Source organism: Belonocnema kinseyi, chromosome 4, assembly GCF_010883055.1.
Source record: "Belonocnema kinseyi isolate 2016_QV_RU_SX_M_011 chromosome 4, B_treatae_v1, whole genome shotgun sequence".
Lineage (NCBI taxonomy): Eukaryota > Metazoa > Arthropoda > Insecta > Hymenoptera > Cynipidae > Belonocnema > Belonocnema kinseyi.
The window spans coordinates 46,357,421-46,384,470 of record NC_046660.1 but is presented as its reverse complement, the minus strand read 5'-3'; the positions used below and the strand labels follow the sequence as shown (position 1 = coordinate 46,384,470).

The following is a 27,050-nucleotide window of genomic DNA, read 5'->3' as shown; positions in this document are numbered from 1 at the left end:
TTTTAGGTCTTCATTTTAATTTAAAGAATTTTAAAATCTGCGTTTGAAGACTTAAATAATTAACATTTGAAAAATTTCGATACAAAATATTTTATTTTAAGTGTTAAAAATTGAGATATTTCAATTTAAAAGCCTTATTGAATATTAAATCTTAAATGTGTGATTAAAAATTTATAAACTACTTTTAATTTTGAATTATAAATTGTATATGTAAAATTCAGTGTTGCTCCACAACCTTGAAAACCGGGAAAAGTTCTGTAATTTCGGAAAAGCGTCTGGGAATTTTTATTTTTATTCCTTGTTCAAACTTTTATAATTATTTTACTACTTTTTTTGCTTGTTTTACATATTTTTTAAAAAGTCCTGGAAATGATTCAAAAGTTGACCTGAAATAGTAGAATTCTGCAATTTTGATATGCGACTTCTGTAACAACACTGAAAACTGAACAATTTGAAACTGAATTTGTTTGAAATAGAAAACTTTGAATCGTTAAAATTTTAGTTTACTAAATTTAAACTTTGAAGTTTGTATTCCACAAAATTATTTGTAAGTGAAAGTGTTGAATTTTGGTGTATAAATAATAATTTAATAATTATTTATTTGAAGTGAATGCAAATTAAAATATTTTAACTTAAAAGGATTTATGTATAAAAAATCGTTTGGATTTCACAATTCTAATTTGAAAAGAATGAGGAAAAGTTTTGGTATTTAATTTTTCACCTAATTGGAAGAGGACATTTTTTGTCTTCAACATTTTTATTGAATTGAATGGAGGCAAATTCAATATTTATAACAATTTTAATGAGATTTAGTTTTTTTAAATTGGCAGATGGACCTTTTTTATATTTTGTACTTTTTTATCGATTGGGAAAGGAGGGAATGTAGGTTTTTAATATTTTTTGAATTTGAAGAAGGATAATTCTTATTTTAAAGATTTTAATTGAGTTGGAAGACAAGAACTTTGTTTTTCATTATATATATTTTTAAAGATTTTTATTGAGTTGGAAGAAAGGAAATTTTGGTTTTCATTTGTGTATGCATTGAAAAATGGTAATTTTTAATTTTTATTATCTCTTTTAAGTTGGAAGGGAGGAAATGTTGGTTTTCAATTTTTTCTGTATTGGAGGAGGGAAATTTGTTCATTTTTAAGATTTTTATGGATTTGGTTGGGAGGAGATTTTTTTTATTTTTTCTGAATTGGAACAGGTCATTTTTTCTTTTCCGCATTTTTATTTATTTTTTTGTTTTTACTTATTTATTGGAAGAGGTCATTTTTTCTTTTCAAGGAACTCTTTGTTTTCAATATTTTTTTCTAAAACGGAAGTGTGTCATTTTTTGTTTTTAACATTGTTATCAATTTGAACTGGTGGGCATTTTGGTTTTCAGTTTCTTCTGAATTGAAACAGAGAAATTTTTTATTCTTAAGATTTTTATAGAGTTGGAAGTGATGCAATTTTTTAAATTTTTCTTATAACTGAGAAAGGTCCATTTTTTCTTTTCTCCATTTTTATTGAGTTAAAGGGGGAACTTTCAATTTTTTTTCTGAATCGTAAGAGGGTCAGTTTTTATTTTTACCTTTTTTTTTGAGTTGGAAGGAATTAAATTTTGGTTTTCAATTTTTTCTGAATTGGAAGAGACAAACTTTTTTTTCTTTTCTTTCTGAATTGGAAAAGATGATGTTTTCAAAACATTTTTATTGTTATTTTTAAAAATGATAAATTATAAAAGACGAAAGAAAAAATGTAGAAAGGTGGTTTGATTTGGAAGGGTTGAAATTTTTGTTATTTTTTTATATTTAAAAAAAATTTTATTTAGGTTTTTTTATTTTGGTTATTATTTTTTTTGTTATTACTTGACTTGAATAATCGGGATTAATTTAAAAAATAGGGAATGATTTTTTAAAAAAAAACCCTGTTCCAGGACAGAATTTGTCACATTTTGAAAGTTCCTTCTGCCGAATTTTAGATAAAGAAAGTACTTCAAGTAATTTTTAGAGTTGAAGTATTATTTCAAAGAAGAAATATTTATAAATTACAATTGAAAATTTTGTTTTATTTTCATTTGCAAATTCATCCTTTTTTAGTGAAAAATTCAACCGCTTGGCTAAAAGTTATACTCTTTTTTTTTAATTAATTTTTATGGTTGAAGAATCATCATTTTAACTAAAAATTCGTCTATTTGAAAATGTAACTACTTTGTTGAAAATCAATCTTTTTAACTAAAAATTTAACTAGTCCAGCAAAAAATTGAACTATTTTGCGGAAAATCCGTTTTTTTTTGTTTGATAAGAACAAGCTTTTAAAAAAGAAAAATTCAACTATTCTATTTTTGGTTGAATATGTTTTTATTTGTTTGTTTGTTTTTTTCTTTTTTGTTTTTATGGAAATTCAACTATTTGTTTGGAAATTTACGTACTTTATGGAAAATTCGTCTTTTTCTGTCGAAAATTAATCTTCATGGTTAAAAATGCATCCTTTTGATAAAACATTCAACTATTTCAGTTAAAGATTTATCATTTAGTTGAAAATTCATCAGTTTCGCTTGAAAATTAATTTTTTCTGCTAAAAATGTAACAGTTCCATTTTTTATATTAAAATTGATCTTTAACAGTACAAAATTCAACAATTTAAATGAAAATTTTCCTTTTTTAATTAAAACGTCACCTATTCCGTTAAAAATGCACGTATTTGGTTAAAAAGTCGATTTTTTTCGGTAGAAAATTATGTTTTTGATTGAAAATTAAACTTCTTGTTTAGAGATTCTTCTTTTCTGTTAAAAATTAAAGTTGAAAATCCATCTTTTTTAGTAGAAATAATTTTTCTTGATTGAAGATTCATCATTTTTGTCAAAACTTTAATTATTATCGTTAAATATTCATTATCTAAGTTGAATCTAGTCAAATATTTATCATTTTAGTTGAAATTTTTCAGCATTCTCATTGAGTTGAAGCGGCCAACTTTTTATTTTCAATCATTTTTCGGAAACGGAAGGGAGGAAATTTTTGTATTAAATTTCTTTTGAATTGGAAGTGGGAAATTTGTTTATTTCAAAGATTTTTATTGAATGGAAGGGTTGAAATGTTGTTTATTTTGTTTTCTAACTTGGAAAAATTCAACACTTTCACTTACAAATAATTTTGTGGAATACAAACTTCAAAGTTTAAATTTAGTAAACTGAAATTTTAACGATTCAAAGTTTTCTATTTCAAACAAATTCAGTTTCAAATTGTTCAGTTTTCAGTGTTGTTACAGAAGTCGAATTGTTCAATTGGAAATTATCAAAAGCTTCTATTTTGTACGTATAAATTATTGGGTATTTAAATTAATAAATTGAACAATTTTAATCTTCATTTATTAAAGTTTAAAATAAAATAAAAAGTTTTAGTTTGAGTACTTGAATTTGCAGTTTAGTTTTGATTGCTCTGACGCAATAAATACAAATTTTTCAACATGCCACAACCCATAAGGAAAATAAGATGTTCTTCCGTTTAGATTTTTTGTAAATGTTTTTTGTTTGTGGCTTAAACAAATTTTTAATTTAAAAATACGAAAGAAGAAAGACGAACGGATATGGAGGCAGTCTTAATTTTATTTTCATTTTTTAAAATTTGAATGAAGAAATTTAAAAGTGTTTTGTCCAAATTTGATTATTAGATTATTGTTTTTTGTTCAATTTCCAAAGATTTTTATTCAATCGGAATTTAATTTATTGAATTTCAATATCTAAAATTTTAGAAATCTCCTTGAATTTTTCAAGAGAAGATTTAAAAATATTTACAAAGATTTCAAATATTTTAATGATTTTAAATGAATACAAAAGATTTTAGAAAATTAAAAAAATATTGCAAACAATTCATAAGGATTTAAAAAGATTACAAGAATTTAAAAGATTTCAAAAAGGGTACATACAATATATTAGATTTCAAACACTTTAGACAATTTCAAAAGGTTTCAAGAAATTTGAGAAATTTTCAAAAGATTTCAATCATTTAAAACGAACACAAAAGATTTCACAAAGGTTATGAAAGATTTCACAAATATTTGAAATATTTCATGAAGCTTTCAAAATATTTCAAAACATTTCACAAAGATTTCAAAGATTCGAAAGACTTCAAACATTTTACTAAAATTTTTAAAGATATCAAAAGATTTTACAACGATTACAAAGATTTCATAAAAATTTCATAAAGATTTCAAAAGAATACAAGAGTTTAAAAGTTTTTAAAAGGGGTATCACCAGATTTCTAAGATTTCAAAACATTACATTATTACAAATAATTTCATAACTTTTAGAATATTTTACAAATATTTCAATGACTTCCAACGAATACAAAAGATTTCACAAATATTTCAATGAATCCATCAGGATTTCCAAAGATTTCAAGAATTTCCAAGATTTCGAAATACGTCCAAATGCAAAACATTTCAAAGATTTGAAACGAGTTCACATTTTTTTAGAAAATGTCAAAATATTTTAGAAAGATTTTTAATATTGCAGTGATTTCAAATAATTACAAAAGATGCAAGAAAGAGTTTACAAAATTTAAAAATATTTCACAAAGGTTTTAAATATTCCATTGATTTTAAACAAATACAAAAGATCTAGGAAAGATGTCACAAGTCCTTTTTTTGATGATTTCAAAAGATTTAAAGATTTTACAACATTTGTAAATATGTCTGGACATTTCTAACATTTTAAACAATTTCAAAATGTTTCAATAAATTTAAGAAGATTTCAAATATTTCAATGATTTCAAACAAATGCAAAAGTTTTCACAAAGATTAAAGAAAAATTCCACAGATATTTCAAAGATTTCATATGGATTTCAAAAGATTTAAAAAAACTTCACGAAGATTTCAAAGATTTCAAGGAATTCAAGGATTTTACAAAAATTTGAAAAGATTTCAAAAGATTTTGCAGGAATTTTAGAATTTTAAATACTTTTAAAATTTCAACTAGTATACAAAGATTTCCAAAAAATTCACGAAGATTTCAAAAATTTCAAAGATTTTACAACAGTTTTAGAAGATTTCAAAAGATTTCACAAGTATTTCATAGAAATGTCAATATTTCACAAAGATGTTAAATACTTCAATAAATTTCAACAATTATACAAAGATTTCAAAAGATTCAAAAAAACGTTACAAAAATTTCAAATATTTCAAGGAATTCAAGGATGTCCAAGATTTTACAAAAATTTAAGTAGATTTCAAAAGATTTCACAAAGATTTTACATAAATCGTAGAAAATTTCAAAATATTTAACAGAAATCTCAATATTTTACAAATTTTTTAAACACTTTAAAACTTTCAACAAATATACGAAGATTTTAAAAGATTTACAAAAACTTCACGAAGATTTCAAAGATTTCACAAATATTTGAAAAAAATGTAGAAGATTTCAAAAGATTTCACAGAAATGTCAGTATTTCATAAAGATTTTAAATACTTTGAAAATGTAATATAAATATAAAATACTTTTACGAAAAATCGAGAAGATTTTAAAAGATTTCACAGAAATATTTTAAAAAATTAAAGATTTTACAAAAATTTCAGAAGATTTCAAAATATTTTCCAAATATATCACAGAAATTTCAAGATTTTAAATACTCTACAAGTTTCAACAAATCTATAAAGATTTCAAAACACTTCACCAAGATTTTAAAGATTTCAAAGATTTGACAACAATTTTAGAAGATTTCATTAGATTTCACAAAGATTTCACAGAAAGGTCAATATTTCACAAAGGTTTTAAATACTTCAAAATTTTCAACAAATACACAAAGATTTAAAAATATTTTTAAAAAATCACGAAGATTTCAAACATTTTAAGGAATTCAAGGATTTCAAGGACTTTGCAAAAATTTGAGAAGATTTCAAAAGATTTTACAGAAATTTCAATTTTTTAAATACTTTCAAAATTTCAACTGATATAAAAAGTTTTCAAACAATTTCCCGAAGATTTCAAAGTTTTCATAGATTTTACGACAATTTTAGAAGATTTCAAAAGATTTCACAAGGATTTCACAGAAATGTAAAGATTTCACAAAGATTTCTAATGCTTCAAAAGTTTCAACAAATATACAAAGATTTCAAAAAACTTCACGAAGATTTCAAAGACTTCAACAAATTCAAGGATTTTAAAGATTTTACAAAAGTTTGAGAAGATTTCAAAAGAGTTCACAACGATTTTTAAAAAAATTTAGAAGATTTCACAGAAATGTCAATATTTTACAAAGATTTTCAATACTTTAAAAACTTCAACAAATGTACAAAGATTTTAAAAGATTTACAAAAATTCCCGAAGATTTCAAATATTTCAAAGATTTTACAAAACTTTGAGAAGATTTTAAAAGATTTCACAAAGATTTTACAAAAATTCGAGAAGATTTAAAAAGATTTCACAACATTGTCAAGGATTTAAAATATTTTACTAAGATTTGAGAAGATTTAAAAATATTTTTCAAAGATTTCACAAGGATTTCACAGAAATGTAAAGATTTCACAAAGATTTCAAATACTTCAAAAATTTCAAAAAATATACAAAAACGTCACGAAAATTTCAAATATTTCAACGAATTCAAGAATTTCAAAGATTTTACAAAAGTTTGAGTAGATTTCAAAAGATTTCACAAAGATTTTACAAAAATTGTAGAAGATTTCAAAAGATTTAACAGAAATGTCAATATTTCACAAAGATTTTAAATACTTGAGGATTTCAACAAATATACAAAGATTTCAAAACTTTCAAGGAATTTAAGGGTTTCAAAGTGTTTAAAAAAAATTTACAATATTTCAAAAGATTTCGCAAAGATTTTAAATATTTCAAAAATGTCAACAAATTTACAAAGATTTAACCAAGGTTTCAAAATTTGCAAAAATTCGAAAGACTTTACAAATATTTCAAAATATTCCCAAAGGTTTCACAAAGAATTATTATATTTGATAAAATTAATAATTTGTCTATTTATCATTCTGCTTTGTTTAGAAATTGTCGGTCAATAAAAAAAATGAAATGTTTAATCTTTTATCTGTATAAAAAGCGGTTATTTCATTATTTGATGTAAAAAAAGAGAAGAACTAGAAAATCTTATTTCTTGATCTAGAAAACCTGGAAAAGACCTTGAATTTTGTTCCTAGGAATCGCTGGACATCCTGTAACTGAATCCTTGAGATAGTTACACAACCTCATTTCAATATAGCTTAAAAAGAATGCTTTTGGTATATAAATACTGAATGTTTTGAATTTTTATTTTAGCACCTGCTCATGACCATCATGTAATGGCTTTACACAAACACGGCCATCAATTAGGAGGTTTACCCACGTTTTTCTGGGTAACAATAGGCTTCCTGATACTCGTGTTTCATCTCTTCCTCTGTAAATTAATGATCAGTGAGTACCGAGGTCATCAGGATCGACACAAAGTGCGCTATAACAAACCTTAATTCGCAAAAACTGTAAATATTCGTCCTGTTAACAATAAGATGTAAATATGTATTTTTACAAACAAGAATCAAGTGCGATTATTGTCGCAATACTGGATTTGTAATTTATTTGCAATCAAATCCACGAGCTTTGTTTTCCCGACAACATTTATTATAGAGTATATTAAAGTCATAATAAATATTATTTAAGGACATACAACTCATGATGCTCGGTCGTTTGAGCAATGAAACGCGTTTCTTCTCTACTGAATGAACTATGAGTATAAAAAAATTTACGAATTACAACATGAGTAATTTATTAATTTAATCATTCTTTCAGAGTGGCCGGTGGACCGGGAAACCGGGAAATGATAGTGAATTTATTTCTTGACCGGAAATTTTACCAATTTTCAAAAGAAAAATCTGTACAAGTTCGATTTCAACAGTTTTTAAAATAATTAGTTGAATTGATATCTTTTTAAATTATATCATTCAGTTTATAATGCGTAATTCGAAAATCTTTTATCTGAAAAATTCTATATTTTAGATTTTTAAGCTTATATTTTTAATTTAAAGAATTTTAACATGCAAACTTGAAGATTTAAACAATTAAAAACGCTTAAAGTTGCAAATTTTTGATAAGAAAAAGTTTTATTTTATCAACTGTAAATATAAATAAATAATTTTTTTAATGGATCGGTACTTTAAGTATTAAAAACCGTTGAATTATTGATTTGATAAAACGATTCTAAATCCGTTGAAAGTTAAGGAATTTCCAGATTCGTAATTTATTCGTAATTAAAGGCTTTTATTAAATAAAAAATATTGTTAGAGTTTGCATTATTCCATTTTTAACCCATTTAATTAAAAAAAATTTGATTAAGAAAAAGGATAATTATTTAATATTTAGCAATATTTGACTTATAATTAAGACGAATTCAAGGATTTCAAAGATTTTACAAAAGGTTGAGAATTTTTGAAAAGAGTTCGCAACGATTTTTAAAAAATTTTAGAAGATTTCACAGAAATGTCAATACTTCACAAAGATTTTTAATACTTTAAAAACTTCAACAAATATACAAAGATTTAAAAAGATTTACAAAAACTTCACGAAGATTTCAAATATTTCAAGGAATTCAAGGATTTCAAAGATTTTACAAAAGTTTGAGAAGATTTTAAAAGATTTCACAAAGATTTTACAAAGAAGAAATTATTGATTTGATAAAACGATTTTAAATCCGTTGAAAGTTAAGGAATTTCCAGATTCGTAATTTATTCGTAATTAAAGGCTTTTATTAAATAAAAAATATTGTTAGAGTTTGAATTATTCCATGTTTAACCCATTTAATTAAAAAAAATTTGATTAAGAAAAAGGATAATTATTTAATATTTAGCAATATTTGACTTATAATTTAAGACGAATAAATTGAAGCCAAATATTTAAAAGTAAATAATTTGAAACTAAAATGTTTGACATAGAAAGTTTTGAATTGTGAAAATTTCGAAAAGCTTTGAACATTTTAACGTTACAATTTTTATTGTTCTACTTAATAAAATGTTTAATCTTTAAGCAAAATTGTTCAATTTTTATATACAAATAATAATTGAACACGTTTTGAAAAGATTCAAAATTAATAAAACCTTAAAATGATATCAAATAATTTAAACGAAGTTTTTGAAACAAAGTTTCAGAACTTCTAAACATATTTTAAACTGAATAAAATACTTAAATTCTTCCCAGGTCGTTTTTGATAATATTGGAATTGCCTTAAAATCTTTCTGAATATTCTGTTAAAATAATTTTTAAAACTAAATAATAATTTTAAATTTTCTTAGGAATTTTAAGAAAATGTTTTTTTTTTGTTGGGAGCCTTTTACAATTCTTAAAAAGCCTCTAAATTTTTTGTAAACTGCAAAAATGTACATTTTGTTTCAAATTAGGTTGTGAGTATTTGTACAGAAATTTTGTTACGAATAAACAAATTTTTTCGGTAAACACACTTCGTTAAAATTATTTGCAATTATTTCAAGTTCTAAATTAATTTTAAATCTTTTTGAAACTTCTAAATATCTCTTAAAATTACTCTTATTGTTTGTAAAAATAATAAGCGTTCAATTGTTATTTAGAAATTCAAGTTTTAAGAATATTTTTTTAATTCGCAGGATTTTCTAAAATTTGTAGGACCAATTCAATGAATTTTTAAAGTTATTGAGATGTTTTGAAAAAATTTCAATAATAAAGCTAAATTCGAAAAAATTTAAAATCACTATTTAAATTCTAATTTAAGAACTTTTTGGTTGAAAAAAATGTAAATTTAAAAATACTTATTGGCCTAAAATAACTGAATAATATAATTTTGACAATTTTTAAAGTAGATTGATCGATTTTTTAATTTAGAGTATTGAAAATGTTAATTTAAATTCATTAAACTTGAAATTATTGAGTTGAAATTTCCAGTTTTATGCGTGTAAATTATTGAACAATTCAATAGAAAATTTTTGAATTTAAATAATTTTAAACTTCAATTTTAACAGTTAAAAATGCAAGAGTTCCACTTCGAATACTTTAGTTTGTTGTTTATTTTGTATTACTTGTATTTTTACTGCTTAGCTTTATATTTCGATTTAAAAAATTTTATTGACCGGGAAAAATATTTGCGAACCTTCGAAAAACCGAGAAAAGACCGGGAATTTTGTTCTTTGATTAAAACGGTCACCCTGTTCTTTTTTTCTTTAATACTGGGTATCTACTCATCTGGAAAATCGAGAATTGTCAGGGAATTTTTATATACATGGTGAAACCTGAAAATCTCGAAATTTTTTCGAAGCCGTGCTTCAATTTTGTTTAAATTGTAATATAAAATTAAATGTTTTTTTATTTGTAGAAGTAGCTTTAAATTACTAGATTGAACTATTTACTTGAAAATTGTGGTTTTTTCTCGGTTGTTAAATAATTTTTCTTAACTGAAGATAACTCTTCTATTTTTAGTTGAAAATTTATCATTTGTAGTTAAAAATTAATGAATTTTGTTAAAAATTCGTCTTTTTTTCATATAAAATTAACCTTCATGGTTGAAAATGGCACTATTTCATTTGAGGATTCAACAGTTTAGTTTCAAACTGCTCTTTTTTCTTTCAGATTTAACTTATTGGTTGAATGTCAAACTCTTTGGTTAAAAATTCATTTTTTTAGGTTGAAGATTCATCGTTTCAATTTAAAAAATTAATTTTTTATAGTTGCAAATCAATGTTGGAAACTGAAAATTGAATTATTATGCTGGAAATTCGTTTCTTTTTATGTTGAAAATTAATTTTTAAAGTAAAAATTTAACTAATCCTGTTGAATATTTTATCATTGTGGTAGAAATATCATATCTTGGGTTGAAAATAGAATTTTTTGGTAAAAAATTAATTTAAAAAAATTTAAATTATAGCTGTTCCATTATCTGCTAAAAACTAAATTTTCTTATATAACATTTCGTCTTTTTTGGTACAAAATTGATATTCTTGGTTGAAAATTATTCTCCCTTGCAGAGAATGCAATCTTTTTCTTTTAAATTAAATTATTTAGTTAAAAGTTTATCATTTCTAGTTGAAAATTTAACTATTTGGTTACAACTTACTTTTTTTTGTTTGTTCAAGATTCATTATTTTACTTTTAAATTAATCTTTTTGGTAGAAAATTATTATTTTTGTTTTGAAAATTAATTTTTTTTCACTCTAAATTTATATATTTAATTATTAGTTGTTGTTGTTGAAGTTTAATCTTTTTTCGTTGAAAATCCATGTATTTTGTTGGAAATTCGTCTTTTTTGGTGGAAAATTTATCTTCTTGGTTGAAAAATCATCTTTTTGGTTGAAAAATAAACTAGACTAGTTGAGAATTTATCATTGTAGTTAAAAAATCATCTTTTTGGTATCAAATAAAACGGTTCCAATTGTAAATTAACTAGTTTAGTTCAAGATTAATTACTTTTTTAAAAAATTTGTTTATTTTTTTTAAAGTTCGTTCTTTGTTCTTTTTTAGTTGAAAATTCGACTTTTTTGGTTCAAAATTCATCTTTTTTTTTGGTTGAAAATAATTTTTTTAACTGAAAATTTATGAATTCCATTTTTCGTTGAAAATGATCTTTTCTAATGTAAAATGTAATAAATTGGTTGAAAATTTATCTTTTTTAGTTGAAAATCCATGCATTTTGTTGAAAATTCTTTTTTTTTCAATTCATAATTTTGATTGAAAATTCGTTTTTTTAAACAAAAAATGTAATTATCATGTTGAAAATTAATTTTTTTAAATACAAATTTAGCTAATCCAGTTGAATATTCTATCATTGTAGTAGAAATAATATGTCTTTAATTGAAAAAGATATTTTGAAGTGAATATTTACCTATTTAATTTTTGGTAGAAAGGTAATCTTTTTTAGTTAAGAATTGTACTTTTTGTAGAAAATTGGACTATTTTATTGCAAATTCGTTTTTTTGTAATATTTTTTTAACTGAAAATGTAGCTGTTTCATTTTCTGGTGAAAATTGAGTTTTCTTAGTCAAAAACTGAACTATATCGATAAAAATGAATCTTTTATAGATGTTAAAACGTCCTTTTTGATAGAAAATTAATCTTCATGGTTGAAAATTCTTCTTCTTTGTTGAAAATTTATCTTTTTATTTGAAAATTCAACTAATTCAAAGTTGAGCTTTTTTCGTTAAAAATTTCATTATTTGGTTAAAAGTTAAACTCTTTAACAAAAAATTCCTTTTTTTGTTAAAGATTCATAATTTTAATTGAAAACTCAATGTTTTGGTATAAAATTAAATTATTTTTCGATTTTTTTTATTTATTGAAAATGATCTTTTTTAAATGAAAATCCATGTATTTTGTTGAAAATTCGTTCTCGTTAGCAAAAAATATTTTTGGTTAAAAATTATTGTTTTTGGTTGAAAATTTATCATTTTGATAGAAACTTCATTTTTGGTAGATAATTAAGTTATTTGTTGAATATTTGTTTTCTCGGTTGAAAATCAATATTTTTACTTTAAATTTGAAAATTTAATTTTTTGTTGAAAATTTAATTTTTTTTCTTTAGTTGAAATTTTTTTCTTAGGTAGAAAATTAATCTTCTTGGTTGAGAAATAATCTTTTTGGTTTAAAAATTAAACCAGTCCAGTTAAAGATTTATCATTTTACTAAAAAATTCATCTTCTTTTTAAATTAAACGATTCTAGTTGTAAATTTATCACTTTAGTTTAAAAATCTTTTACTTCTTTTGAAAACTCGATTCTGTTTTTAAAACTTCGTCTCTTTTTTTTGAAAATCCGTTATTTTTTGGTAGAAAATACATTTTTTAACTGGAAATTTAAATATTCCATTTTTTAATGAAAATTATGTTTCCTAATATAACATAAAACTAATTGGTTGAAAATCGATCTTTTATTTTCTTGTCAAAAATTACGTTATTTTTTAAATATTTGTTTTGTCATTTTTAAATTAATTTTTTTAAAATTTAAATTGAATAATTTAATTTTTTTGTGAAAATTGATCTTCTTTATTTGGAAATTCGTATTTTTTTAGTAGAAAATTAATTAATCTTCTTGGTTGAAAAATTCTGTTTTATTTGGTTGAAAATGAAAACTAGTTCAGTTAAAGATTTATCATTTTACTTAAAACTCATCTTTTTGGTTTGTAATTAAACGATTTCAGTTGTGAATCCATCATTTCAGTTAAAAAATTCATTTATTTTTTGAAAAAATGATTATTTTTTTTATTAGTAGTATTTTTGTGGCAGAAAATAATTTGTTTAACTAGAAATTTAAACATTCCATTTTTGGATGAAAATTATCTTTCCTGCTAGAAAATTCAACTAATGGGTTCAAAATCAATCTATTTTATTTGAAAACCCTTGTATTTTTTTGGAAAATCGTCTTCTATTGTAAAAAATTATTATTTTTGTTTGAAAATTAATATCTTTGTTAGAAAGTATCAGTATTTTTTTTTAAAACCGCTTTTTTTTGAAAATTAATTTCATAAGGTAAAAATTTAACTAGTTCAGTTCAATATTCCATAATTTTAGTTGAAAATTCGTCTCTTTGGTTGAAAACGTACTTTCTTAACTAAAAATTTAAAGTTTTTTTGTGGAGAATAAGAAAAGTTATCTTTTTTAGATGTAATTGTAGATTAAAATTCATTACTTGGATTGAAAGTTCAACTATTTGGTTAAAAATTGATATTTTGTAAATGAAAGTTTATGAATTTTGTTGAAAATTCTTCCTTTTTTGTAGAAAATTAATTGACTTGGTTAAAGAAATCATCTTTTAGGATCAAAATTAAACTAGTCTAGTTAAAGATTTATAATTTTAGTTAAAAATGCATATGGTTGGTTTAAAATTAAATGATTCTATTTGTGAATTCATCATTTTACTTCTAAATTTACGACTTTTTTGAAAATTGTATTCTTTCTTTGAGAATTCGTCTTTTTTTTATTTAAAATTAATTTTTTTAACTGAAAATTTAAATATTCCATCTTTTGTTGAAAATTATCTTTGCTAATATAAAATGCAAATAATTGGCTAAAAACTGATCTTTTTTAGTTGAAAATTCATGTTTTTTGAAAAAAATCGTCTTCTGTGGTAAAAATTAATATTTTTCGTTGAAAATTCATTTCTCTGTTAGAAAGTGTTGGTATTTTTTTAAAATTCGTTTTTTTTTAAATTCGTTTTTTTTCGTATAAAAATGAATTTTTTCAACTAAAAATTTAAATTTTTAAACCATAATTTTAATTGAAAATTCATTTTTTTTTTGGTAAAAATGAAAGTTCTTAACTAAAAATTTAAAGTTCTCTTGTAAGGAAAAATAAAAGCTCTGTTTCAGATGTAATTGTAGATTAAAATTCATCCTTTTTTAATTTAAAGTTAAACTGTTTTGCTGAGAATTCGTTTTTCTTTTTTCGAAATTTTTTTGAAATTTTCGTACAAAATTCCATATTTTTTCTTTTTTAAGTACATATGAAGATAAAATAAAAAACTATTATTTAAATTAGTGGAATCAGCTGTTTTGGTCAGGGATATTCACCTATTTGGTGGAAAATTCGTAGTTTTTGGTTAAATTCCTATTTTTTTATCAAAAAATTTAAATCTTCTTTAGTTGAAATACCAACTATTATATGTTTCATGGAGAATTTATAATTCTGGATTGAAAATTATTTTGCTTTGGTAGAAAAGACATATTGTGGAATATTTTGTAATATAATTTCTGAAAGTTCTCTAAATTAAATCCCTATAAACTTCTACTATTAAAAAAATGACTTTATCCTTTAATAAAGTTACTTTTAAAAAAGAAAAAAAAAACAGTTATTCAATTTCACGTGTGAATAGTAATATTTTGATATATTCAGATATTTAGAAATACTGAGAAAAAACATTATTTATAATAAACTCAAAAATCCTGATAAAATTTTGTGATACTTGGCAAAAATCTGGAATTTTCAGGGATTTTCCAGAGTTTGATTAGGCGATGAATAAAATTCTTTAAATTACCTCCCATAGAGTCATTTCGTATTCCATTTTTAAAAATTAATTTTCTTAAAACTACTAATTATTGAATAAAAACAATTTTCAGATAAACATAGTTATTAATTCGTATATTTACAAAAGGAAAGGATACATTTTTGAGGTCTACCTATTTCTAACTAACTCGAGTTTGAACGCAATTATCTAAAAATCTACGCCCACATTCTAAACATGAGTAGAGGAGACCACTCTACAGTGGATAATGAACATGCAGTAGATAATCGTTAATTTAAAATAGTAATATACGTAAAATAATTAATTTAATTTAATTAGTCGATGAAATATTATTCGCATTAATTAATACAACGAGACTTATTTATTTTACATATATTTGTGCTTTTAATTAACGATTATCCACTGCAGGGCGATCGCCCCTTTTTGATATTCGTCATTTAATGTGCCAGCTCCTCGAATAAATCGCTTCGCATACAAATATAATCGTACATTAACAATATTATAACAATTTTTGGAAATTTTCATGCTCGTGAATTGAGAAATGAGCGATTTATAATTCCTGGGTGCACAATTTAAGTTGCATTCCTCCATTCGCGCACATAAGTTTAATTAATTTATAGTTATATTGATTTCTTAGACTTATATTCACCTCAATCAATTTTTTTTAGAGAATTAAATTTTTCTTAGGGGTCGTCCATAAACAACGTGAAGAATTTTGGGCCTATAATAATAATAATACATAATAATATATGTGGATAAATATATTGTATTTTCAATGAAGTAGTTAGATTTTTAAGAAAAAAAATTTTCCTAAAAAAAGAGATGAATTTTCATTCCAAAGAGACGAATTTTCAAAAACAAAAATATAATTTTACGCGAAATAGTTGAATTAAAAATAATTTAGTTGAATTTTCCAGCGGAAAAGGCAAATTTTCAACACAAAAGTTAATTTTTCAATCAAATAGCTACATTTTTTGGTCAAATGAATTTTTTCAAAGACAGATGAATTTTCAACTAAAAACGATACATTTTTAGTGAAATGGTAAATTTTCAGTTAAAAAAATTATTGTTAAAAAAAAGAACTTTCAACCAAGAAATCAACAAAAAAAGAGGAGAATATGAATTTTTACAATAAATGTAATTTTTGTGGAATAATTACATTTTCAGCTTAAAAAATTAATTTTCAAAATTAAAAAAAAACTAATTTTCAACAAAATAGTTCAATCCTCAACGAAGAAAATGAATTTTTGATTTAAAAAATGTAAATTGTTAACTAAAGAGTTCAATTAAATATTTTAATCTTAATCAAAAAGATTTTTTTCAACCAAGAAAAAGAATTTTCTACCGAAAAGGTGAATTTGATACAAAATACCTGAATTTTCAACCAAAAAGTTGCATTTTCCACTAAAGAAGATAAATTTCGAACTATATAAATTGTTGTATTTTTAACTGAAAAAATGCAACCAAAAATAAAATAGTTACATCTCAGTTAAGAAAATACATTATCAACCAAGAAAGAGAATTTTTACCAAAATGAATTTAAAAAAAAATTAGAAAAGAGTTCAACATTCAACTAAATATGCATTTACATTTTTAACCAAAAAGATAAATTTTCAACTAAATAGTTGAATTTTCAGCTAAAAAAGAATTTCAACCAAAATGAGAATACGTACATTTTCAATTAAAAACATTAATTCTTAACAAAAAAGAAAAAAAAAACAATTTTTAACAAAGTAGTGAAATATTTAACTAAAAGATGAATTTCCAAATAAAAAATGAATTTTCAACTAAAATAAAGCCTTAAAAAATTCAACAAAAAAGTTCAATATTTAACCAAATATTAAAATTTCCCACCAAAAAGATGAATTTTCAACTAAATAGTTGACTTTTTAGCTAAACAAAATTTCAATTAAAAAATGAATTTTGAATTAAAATGAAGACTTGAAAAAATTTTAAAAAATGATAAATTTTCAACCAAAAATGGAATAGTTACATTTTCAGTTTAAAAAATTCATTATCAACTAAGAAGACCAATTTTCAATAATATGATTAATTTCAACCAAAAATAGAATAGGTATATTTTCAAATAAAGACATTAATTCTCAACAAAGAAAAAAACTTAATAAAATAGTGCAATTTTCAAAATAAAAAAATTTATTTTCAACTAAAATGAAATTTTAAAAAAAAATCAACAAAAAAGTTCAATATTTAACCAAATATTTAAATTTCCAATCAAAACGATTAATTTTATACCAAAAAGATGAATTTTTAATAAAATACATAAATTTTTAACCAACTACTTGAATTTTCTACTAAAAATGATAAATTTTCAACAAAAAATGAAATAGTTACATTTTCAGTTAAGAAAATTCATTATAAACTAAGAAAACGAATTTTCACTAATATGATTAATTAAAAAAAATATCAACAAAAGAGTTCAACCAAATATGTATTTGCATTTTTAACCAAAAAGATTTTTTTTTAACCAAAAAGATAAATTTTCAACTAAATAGGTGAATTTTTATCTGAAAAAAATTCCAACAAAAATAGAATTGTTATATTTTCAAATAAAGACATTAATTCTCAACCCAAAAAATTTAACACAATAGTGAAATTTGCAAAATAAAAAATTTATTTTCAACTAAAATGAAATAAAAAAAATCAACAAAAAAGTTCAATATTTAACCAAATATTTAAATTTCAAACCAAAACGATTAATTTTATACCAAAAATACAAAATAAATAAACAAAATACATGATTTTTTAACCAACTTCTTGGATTTTCAATAAAAAAATGAAATAGTTAAATTTTCGGTTTGAATAATTCATTTTTAATAAAAAATGTAAAGAATTTTTAACATAATAGTTTCTGTTTCAACCAGTGAGATGAATTTTCAAGCAAAAAAATGAATTAAAAAAAAATAGCTCAACCTTCAATAAAGCAGTTGAGTGTTTGACAAAAAATATTACTTTTTAACAGAAAAGTTGTATTTTCAATAAAATAATAAAATTTTTAATCAAATAAGATGACTTCTGTACCAAAAATATAATAGTATACATTTAAGCAAAAAAAAGAGGAAAGGGGAAACTTTCTTAAAAACCCCTGTTACCCCTTGCAATTAATAATGCAGTTTATGGACGGACCCTTGGTTACAGACAACATTGCAATTACTTGTGCGAATGATACAGATTCCATTGATTCAAAATTTCTACCCATTTGTCTGACATTTTTTTTCAGATTTGAGAGAGACATTTCCAGAGATTATATTTATTTACAATACAATATAAAATCACGAAAAAATGTAAATCACATAAAGAGTCCTCGTATAAAACTTTTATAATACAATCTTCCACTCGAGGCAGTTAAAGATAATTGAATAAAAATCTAATTATTAAAGAAAATTTAAATTTAAATTGTTATTTGCCTCGTGGCCGCGGATTCTATCTCTAACGTCTAAAGCTTTTCCCATTTCTTTGAAATTGTTTTCAATCATTTATTCGTAACATTAATATTTACAAGCTACGTTTATAAACATTCGACTGAAGCCAGTAATAACAGCCTAAAAATTTCGGTTTTGCAATATCACGCGATGCGATTAGTTTCTTTTATGATCGATAAATTCACTCTTTTTCACATATACTTATTACGTTTTAATTTCTTGCTGAACTTCTCTTTTAAGAGTGTTTTTGGCTTATGACTATTACGATTTAGAATACTTCAGTTGTCATTCGCAGTTTTTTAATTAACTAGAAAAAAATAAACGTGGAAGAAAAAGACTGTTTTTATTTAATATAAATTTCGATTTGAAAACGGTAAAAAAAAACGCTCCACTCATGGATAGTGGCGTTCGCGGTTCAAATCCGGACCAACGCAGATTTTTTTTTGTGCTTCATAAATTATTTGTGCGAAGTAATAATTTTAAGATCGAAATTTTTAAAAAGCTAACGTTTAAAAACTCCGACGTTAACATCTTTAAATGGTCATAACATCTTTCAAAAATTAATTATCTTAAAACTGCGAATTTTTTAATCTAGATCAAATCTATTTCAAATCAGGCAGGTTCTACGCTTCAAGCAGCAGAATCTCCGCCACAAAATATGTTGTTTTCTAGACGAAATAAAGAAATTTTTAAATATTTAAAAATTTTAATTACTTTTTTAATTTTAATTTTAAATTTTAATTTTTAATTTTAATTTTAATTATTGAATTTTGAAGTCCATTAAACAAAAACAATAAATCTTTCTATAAAATTCTGTATTTTGTATTCTAATTCAGATGTTAGAATTTTATTTTTCAATTCTGGTAATTTTCACCTTCTTCTTTTGAAATCCATGGGGGAATTTTTTAAAAGTTTAAAACTAACAAAGGGGCGATGATTTATTTGAACGGGCTAAACCATTTTTGTGGTCAGGATTTTTTTTCCATTCAATTTAGATTTTTTAACACTCTTTGAAATTCTAAATTTAAATTATAAGAGGAAATTTGTTATAAGCCTTTTTGTTTTATTTGTTTCTTATACCAACTATTACACAATTTTCATTAAAAAATTCTAGACCTTAGTCCAAAAAAAAATTAGAAACTTATGGGAAGAGAAGAATATGATTAAAGAATTTTGAATAATGATACAATGAGATTTTATTTCCAATTTTTAAACTCAATTCATGTTCCAATTAACTACAAATTTAAAATAGTCAATGCTTAGGACTTTATTCCATTTTAAGGATAAGAATTTAATTTCTAAAATTAAATTAAAATTATTTATTTATTAAAACTACAATGATGTAATTTTTCGACAAAAGAAAAGTTTAAGACGACTGAAAAATGCCAAAAAATAAAATTTCGACCACTGTAAGATTCCTGATAAATAAACTATAATAAATATTAGATTCTCGGAATTATAAATTTGGAGAAATATAAAAATTTCAAATTGAAAAATTTCCGAATAATAAAATTGCTAAATAGTTTATTATAATATTACCGAATTTGAAAAGTTCCGAATAATAAAATTCTGGACAGAAAGTGCCAAATTATAAAATATCCGACACTGTAAAATTCCCGGTCCTAGAAAATTTCCGAATTCAAATAATTGTTAAAAAAATTATTTATTAAAATTATTTTTTGAATTTAAATTAAACATTTATTGATTAATAAATTGCCATTGAGAAATATTTTGTTCTATTATTTTTATTTTGAATCCAAACAATAATTTAAAAAAATATAATAGACATACAAAAATTGTCTTTGGTCAAAATATTTAATTATATTTTTTTAATAAATAAATGATATTTAATAAGAAATAATTTTCTAATTATTTAAACTCGGGAATTTAATAATGCCGATAATTTTACAGCCGTAATTTTACACAGATTTTCGTATTTGGTATTTTTAAATTTCGAGAATTTTTTCTCGGGATTTTTCAGTCGCTCTTCTAAATTCTTTAAATTATTTTGAAATTAATTAATTTCAAAATTCAAGTCCGTATCCCAATTATCTTAAAAGAAAAGATTGAAGAATTTCCGCCCTTTTAAAATTTTTCTTTTTAAAATTAAAAAAAAAAATTTCGTCGATTTTAAAATAAAATTTGTATTGATTGATTTTAAACTTATAATTTTGTTCACTTAAAAGTTATCAAAGTTGGGATACTTTTAAAGGTGTTCATTTTTTGTAATTTAAACTTGAAATGCTTAGAAATTAAAAAGAATTTCAATTTTGTGATCCATTAGGAATTTTGTCATTTCAATTTTTATTAATGGTACGGATCACAAATTTGTTAATTTTAGGCGATACTAATTTAAAATTCTCCAAGTTTGAAAGATCAATATGATATTATTGAAATTGATAAATTTCTAATTTCTTCATTGTTTACAAAAATTTTTTTATTAAATTTCCAGGAAAAATAGTCACGTCCACAAAAATGGTTCAGTCCGCATAAAACTTATAGGATGCTCTTGTTGAACCGTACCTTTTTTTATTATTTGCAATATTTTTTAAAAGTTTCTATTTATGCAAAGACTAAATTATATTTCTGTGACCGAGAGTTTTTTTTCCTGCCAATATAATTTTCAGATTTATTTTTTAAATTATGTAGGATATAACAAACGAGCATGAGATATTTTTTGTGCACATTTTCTATCAAAGTTTTGTCTTAAATTTTTTGTGTCAATCGTTGTTTCCGAAAAAATGCGAATATACAATTTTATTAAAAAAAGTCTTCTGCCTACAAAAATGGCTTAGTTCACATGCCTTCCTTATAAAAGGCTAAATTTAGCACAAAAAATAATAATAGTGTGTGTGTGTGTTTTTCAAATATAATTTTAAAGACATTTTTTTTAATATACGATCAAATTAAAATCCCCTAAAAAATAACATATTTTGTGTAGAACCTGCCTGCTTTAAAATGAATTTGATCTCTAGATCATTTTCGAAGGCCTTAGAGTATGCGTACGTATAATAATTTATTCAACTATTATTTTGATAACACTGACATTTATAATACTGCCAATAAGGTATGAGTGTTTTCTATTAACGACCATTCTTCGATACAAGTAACACTAACAAACAACGTATCATTCATAACACTTAGCTATAGAATATATTTAAATCACTTACATTTCTTAAATCTATGGGATTTTTACGGGAAAGTTAAGTTTATGTTATGTATCAAGTAGTGGAGCTATACGGGTTTGGGTCAACTTACCGACCGAGCAAGGTTCTGTTCTATGTTACGTTACCGACATCAGATAACGACTGTCAGTTGGCAATGCAGATTTACCATCATAGAACAGAACCCTACTCGGTCGGTAATTGGGCCAGAACCCGTATAGCTGTACTACTGTAATGCGTATTATGCAGTGTTAAAATTGTTCCTTTTCTTTGAAACCTGTGAAGATAAAAAAGTACCGGTATCAATGTCGGAATTGTTCATATTGACCCGGCAAAAGCCCGTTACGTAATACTTACATTGCTCCTTACAAGAATGGAAGAAATTTTTAATTTGAAAGAATTATTTTCTTTCGGCTTCCATATCTTATGCCTCATTTTTTTGATTAAGCTAATTGATTTTATTAATTAATTTAATTAATGAAATTAAATAGTTTAATTAATTAAGTTAATCAGATTGACCCTTAAATTAATTTCAAAATGCATTTTGGCACCAGAGTCTTTAATCAGAAGACTCAATCTTTTTATTTATCTCTATAGACAATATTAATTAATCTATGCATTTTTTGCTTAATGCTCAAGATGCCACTAATCCTATTTCAGTTTCATCACCCATAGTCTTTCATTTTATTTACAAAGTAATGTAGTTTAAAAAAAATGGCAAATGTGATTCTTGAAGAAAAATAATTTCGAGTTTGTGGTTATTTAAATCTTTTTTTTTTAGATTTTCTAAAACCTTGCATCGGAAATTTATTTTTCTTGATAGGAAAATAATCCCATGTTTTGCCAGATTTGAAATTTCAGATTTAGATTTCGCTATGGTGGTTTTTATGAAGTAAATTAGATTTTTTAAAGTTTTTACATTTTCATTTCTACTTTTTTAACTATCCCATATTGTGCAATAAAAAAATTCTTTGATGGATAGCCATGTGTCCCTCAAATTTTGTCCGCTCTGAAAATTTAAAATTTAAAGAAAAAATTCATTACCATTTAAACTTTGAGATAAATAAAGATTAAGAGGTTAAATTCAACCCTATAAACAATTTTAAATATTATAAAACTTGCAGGAAATATTAATTTACTGAATATAATTTTTAATATTTAAAAAAAAATGTAAGCAATTCTCATTTTTTAACTAAAAAACTATTTTCTCGAAAAAGAACAAAATTGATAAATTCTTATCAATACAAAATTTCGAATAACTTTATTATTATTTTATATAATCAATTAGTTTGTACTTATTCTTGTGAAAATTAAAAAACATTTTTAAGTATATCATATATATATCTTATTAAAATTTCAATAATAATGTTCATTTTCAACGAAATTGTTGAATTTTTATCAAAGAAAGATGAATTATTAACAAAAAATGTGATAATAGATAGTTCAACAACATTTTTTCAGTTTTTAATAAGAAACAGTTGAATTAAACAAAAAATATTTTCTAGAGATGAAAGGAAAAAATTTAAACCAAATTATAATTTAAGGAAAAAAAATTTTTTATTACAATATCAAAATTTCAAAAAACTACTTTTTAAACGTAATTTGCTTATTTCTTTTTAAAGTTATATGAATATAATTTGCCTAGGATTCTTGAAAAAATTCTATAAGATTTTAAAAGATGTCAAAAATAACAAAAAAGTATCTAGAAAATTTTCAAGACAGTTTTTTTATTTGATAAAATATTAGGTAAAATGCCATTCAATTCAAAGATATTTACGACTTGCATAAGTTTGGAAAAAATGAAAAAATACTCTATACATTTTCGTAAACCCTTCAAAGGTTTGAAATGGGTATTTTTTATCTCTTTAAAACTGCTAAAATTTGTGAAATGTTAAAAAAACCGTTAAAATTTTTTTTTAATGTTCTTAATACCTTCTAGACTCTTTTGTGTCAATTTTGGAAATATTTTGGAATATTTAAAAATCTTTTCAAATAATCTTCAAAATATTATTTTACAAAATAAAAAGTTATTAAAAAGTTTAAGAGAAATCTTAATAAATTTCTTTTCCATATCTTGAAACATTTAAAAAAAAGATTCAAAAGTTTTTGTTCTAAATCTTCAAAAATGTACGTTTTAAAATTCCTGAACAGTTTTTAGGTTTAAAACTATTTTTGAATCTTTTCAAAACTTTTAAATGCATCTTAAATATTCTCGAGTATATTTAAAAATTGTGAAAGCTAGCAAAAAAAAATTGGATTGAAAATCCTTTATATTCTTAATTAAAATTTCAGGAAAGCATTAAAATTTTTTTAAACTTTTTCAATTTCCTCCTAAAATTAATTTTTAAAAATAAACAATCATTGAAATTTTCTCATGTATCTTGAGAACATTTTTTTATCTTGAAACCTTTTAAGATTCTTAAAAAGCTTTTTTTTTATTTTGAGTAAATTTTGTATTAAATGTATTAAAAGTATTTTTGTAATACTTCCTGAAAGTTTCATATCGACCACTAAATATTTTTAAACAAATTTGGCAAAAAGAGGAGATTATTTTCTGACCAAGAGAAAGAAATTTCGGAAAATCTTTAATCCAATTTATAAAAAAGTAAATCACAAAGATTTTACAGACCAAATTTAATTTTTTTGAAAAAAAAATATATAGGATACCTGCCTTAGTATTTACAGAACGGCGATTTTTGTATGACTATTGGCAATCGATCTCTTTTTGTTTATCGATCACTTTATATTTATCCACCGACATTAATTATAACTTTAGGTACTCTGTATGTACAATTTTTCTCTTATACATAGAGTTTACAGGTACACAAAAAACCAAACATTTTACAAAATTGTACTATAGTTTTCTTTTACTGCGGAATGCAAAAAGTAAAAGTTAATGTTGGGAAAAGTTTTTTTTTGGTAGAATATTCTTCCCGATAAGAAAAATGTTTTCTGAATATTATTTCTTCTTGTGTTACAATTTTCTTCTTCAGTCGAAATGGAAGTGATTCCCTGGCTCGGGATTTTTTCAAACTGAAATGAAAATAATATTTTGTTTTCAGACCTTTTATGGGACTTAAACAATAGACTTATCTAGCAATTCTTTTCGTGCCGCAAGTTGATAATTTTTTTAAACTATTTTATTACATGTAGGCGACGTGTACGTAGGAAACGAACACTGATATATCTACTACTTTACAGTTCTTCACACGCATTTATATTTTTCAGTATTTGTATCATGGATTATTTGGCAGGAATTAAGCGTTTAGAAAATGGAAAGCGTACATTTTCAACCCCCGATTAGATTTAATAAAATTATGCTTCGATTCCTCCATTGCATACCGCCTGAATGAGACCTTGCGCGAAACACCGCCTGAACGAGACCTTGCGCGGCACGCCGGCTAAACGTGGTGTGGAGCGGTTTGGAATGGAGTACTTGAGTAATTTTGTTTTTGTAAAATTACTTGTGCATCTGATCGTACTTGTATTCGAAAAGTAATAATCGGGGATGAAAAAATCGGTACATTTTTGCAACAAGAGTATTTATTGAAAAAAGCGAGATGCTCACGTTTTACGTCTTCTAGTAACTTTTATGATATGAACCTTTATTGCGAAAACATTTATTTAATTTGTTTCGCTTTGTATATTTTGTTGGCGAAGTGGTCTTATTTTTTCGTGAGTTTTGATACAAAAACCTGTATAAAATTGCAGTCTATGCATCGCTTGATGAAATACAAATTTTCCGGATACGTGGAAATTTGTCCGCCCTCGACTTTTTTTCTTTTGGAATTTTTTCATTTCTTATATTCTCTTTCGTTACGTTTTTTTATTTTCTGCTTGAAATTGTGAGAATTTAAAATAGCAAAATTTGTTTGGATTTGTATTGAGAACCAAATTAGTTATTTGACTAATTTGAATTTCAGAGTGAATACCTGACCAGAAGATCGGGAAACCGGGAAAAGGCCGGAAATTAGATTCCGTGAACGGAATTTCTTTATCGAATGTACTAATATGCAAATAATTTTTTTTCTTTTTGAACATGGAATTTCGTAAAGAATTTAAACTTTGACCTTAAGATAGGATGTTTCTGCAAAGAATTCGAATTTTGACTTTGGGAAAGGGAATTTTATAAAAAATTCTGAAACGACTGCAATATCCGAAGGAAAAATTCCAGATACTAGGAAATCCTCGAAAAATAAAATATTCTATATACAAAATTCACGAAATAAAATTGCCAACATAATAAGATTCCCAATTCTAAACAATTAAAATTTAAAAATAAATAAATAAAACAGTTTACATATTTAAACATATTTTTGGTTTTATTTATTATTTGTTGATCATTGAAATAATGTATTAAGTGTTTAGATTTGGGAATTTAATAATCTGGAAATTATCCTATTTCGGATAATTTATAATTTGAACAATTTTATTTCACAAATTATTTATTGGGATGACTGTAAAATTCCCCAAAAAATAAATATTTAAAATATAAGATTTCCGAAACTATAAAATGACCGGATTATAAAAATCACGAATAAAAACATTACGGAATTTCCAACTGTCCTAATATTGAGATTCGCGACAGTTTTTAATGTCATTAAATTTGAAAATGTCTAAATTATAAAATTAGCGATAGAAAATTGTCGAATTATAAAGTACCCGACACTCGAAAACTCACGGATTTAAATCTATAAAAAATGTTGTTTTTTTTTATCAAAATTATTTAGGTATTTATTAAGAATACCAGAATTAAGTATTTTGATTAAACCAAATTTTTAAAAATGTTTTTTTGTATTTTCCAAAATTATTGTTTAAAATTTTAAATAACAATAATTGAAGAAAATCTCTCAATAAAGGTTTCTTTTTTAATGTACGTAGTAGTTTAAAAAAAAAAATATTGTGATAAAAATCTTGTTGATGTATTGCTTTTTGCATTAAGAAATTATTTTTTATATTTATTGTTATTTCAAATTTAACCAATAATTAAAAAACGATACATTGAACAACGAAAAATTTTTTTTGTTAAAATACTTCATTAGTGTATATTTGAATAAATAATTATGATTGATTAAAAAACAATCTTTTAACTGTTTAAATTCGAAAATTTTCTAGTCTGGGAAATTTGAAAGTATCGGATATTTTATAATTCAGCAATTTTCCGTCGGAAATTTTATTATTAGACAATGTTCAAATTCCCTAACATTATAAAATGTTCCGGAATTGAATTATTCTAGAATTTTCCGAATAGGAGTTTTTATATTTCGGCAGTTTTATAATTTCAGGAATTTTATATTTCGAATATTTTATTATTAGGAATTTCATAGTGTCGGGAATTTTATTTTTCGTGATTTTCAAGTTATCTCAAATAAATGGAACGTTGTCTTGAAACAAAGCATTTCCGTGAAGAATTATAATTATTACTTTCGAACAGGGGACTTCTCTAAAGAATTATTGTTTGTCTCGGAAAAAAACATTTTTTACCTGGAACGGGAAGTTTGGA

General features: G+C 23.4%; 1 protein-coding gene across 1 annotated transcript in view; it reads left to right on the top strand.

The window, feature by feature from the left end:
• Positions 1-7,645, top strand: part of LOC117171846 (uncharacterized protein KIAA2013 homolog) — a 52,098-nt gene extending 44,453 nt beyond the window's left edge. Inside the window, exon 7 of the mRNA XM_033359480.1 lies at positions 7,259-7,645. Coding sequence (XP_033215371.1) covers positions 7,259-7,446 — 188 coding nt within the window. The 3' untranslated portion in view covers positions 7,447-7,645. The remainder of the gene's footprint in view (positions 1-7,258) is intronic.
• The last annotated feature ends 19,405 nt before the right edge of the window (positions 7,646-27,050 follow it).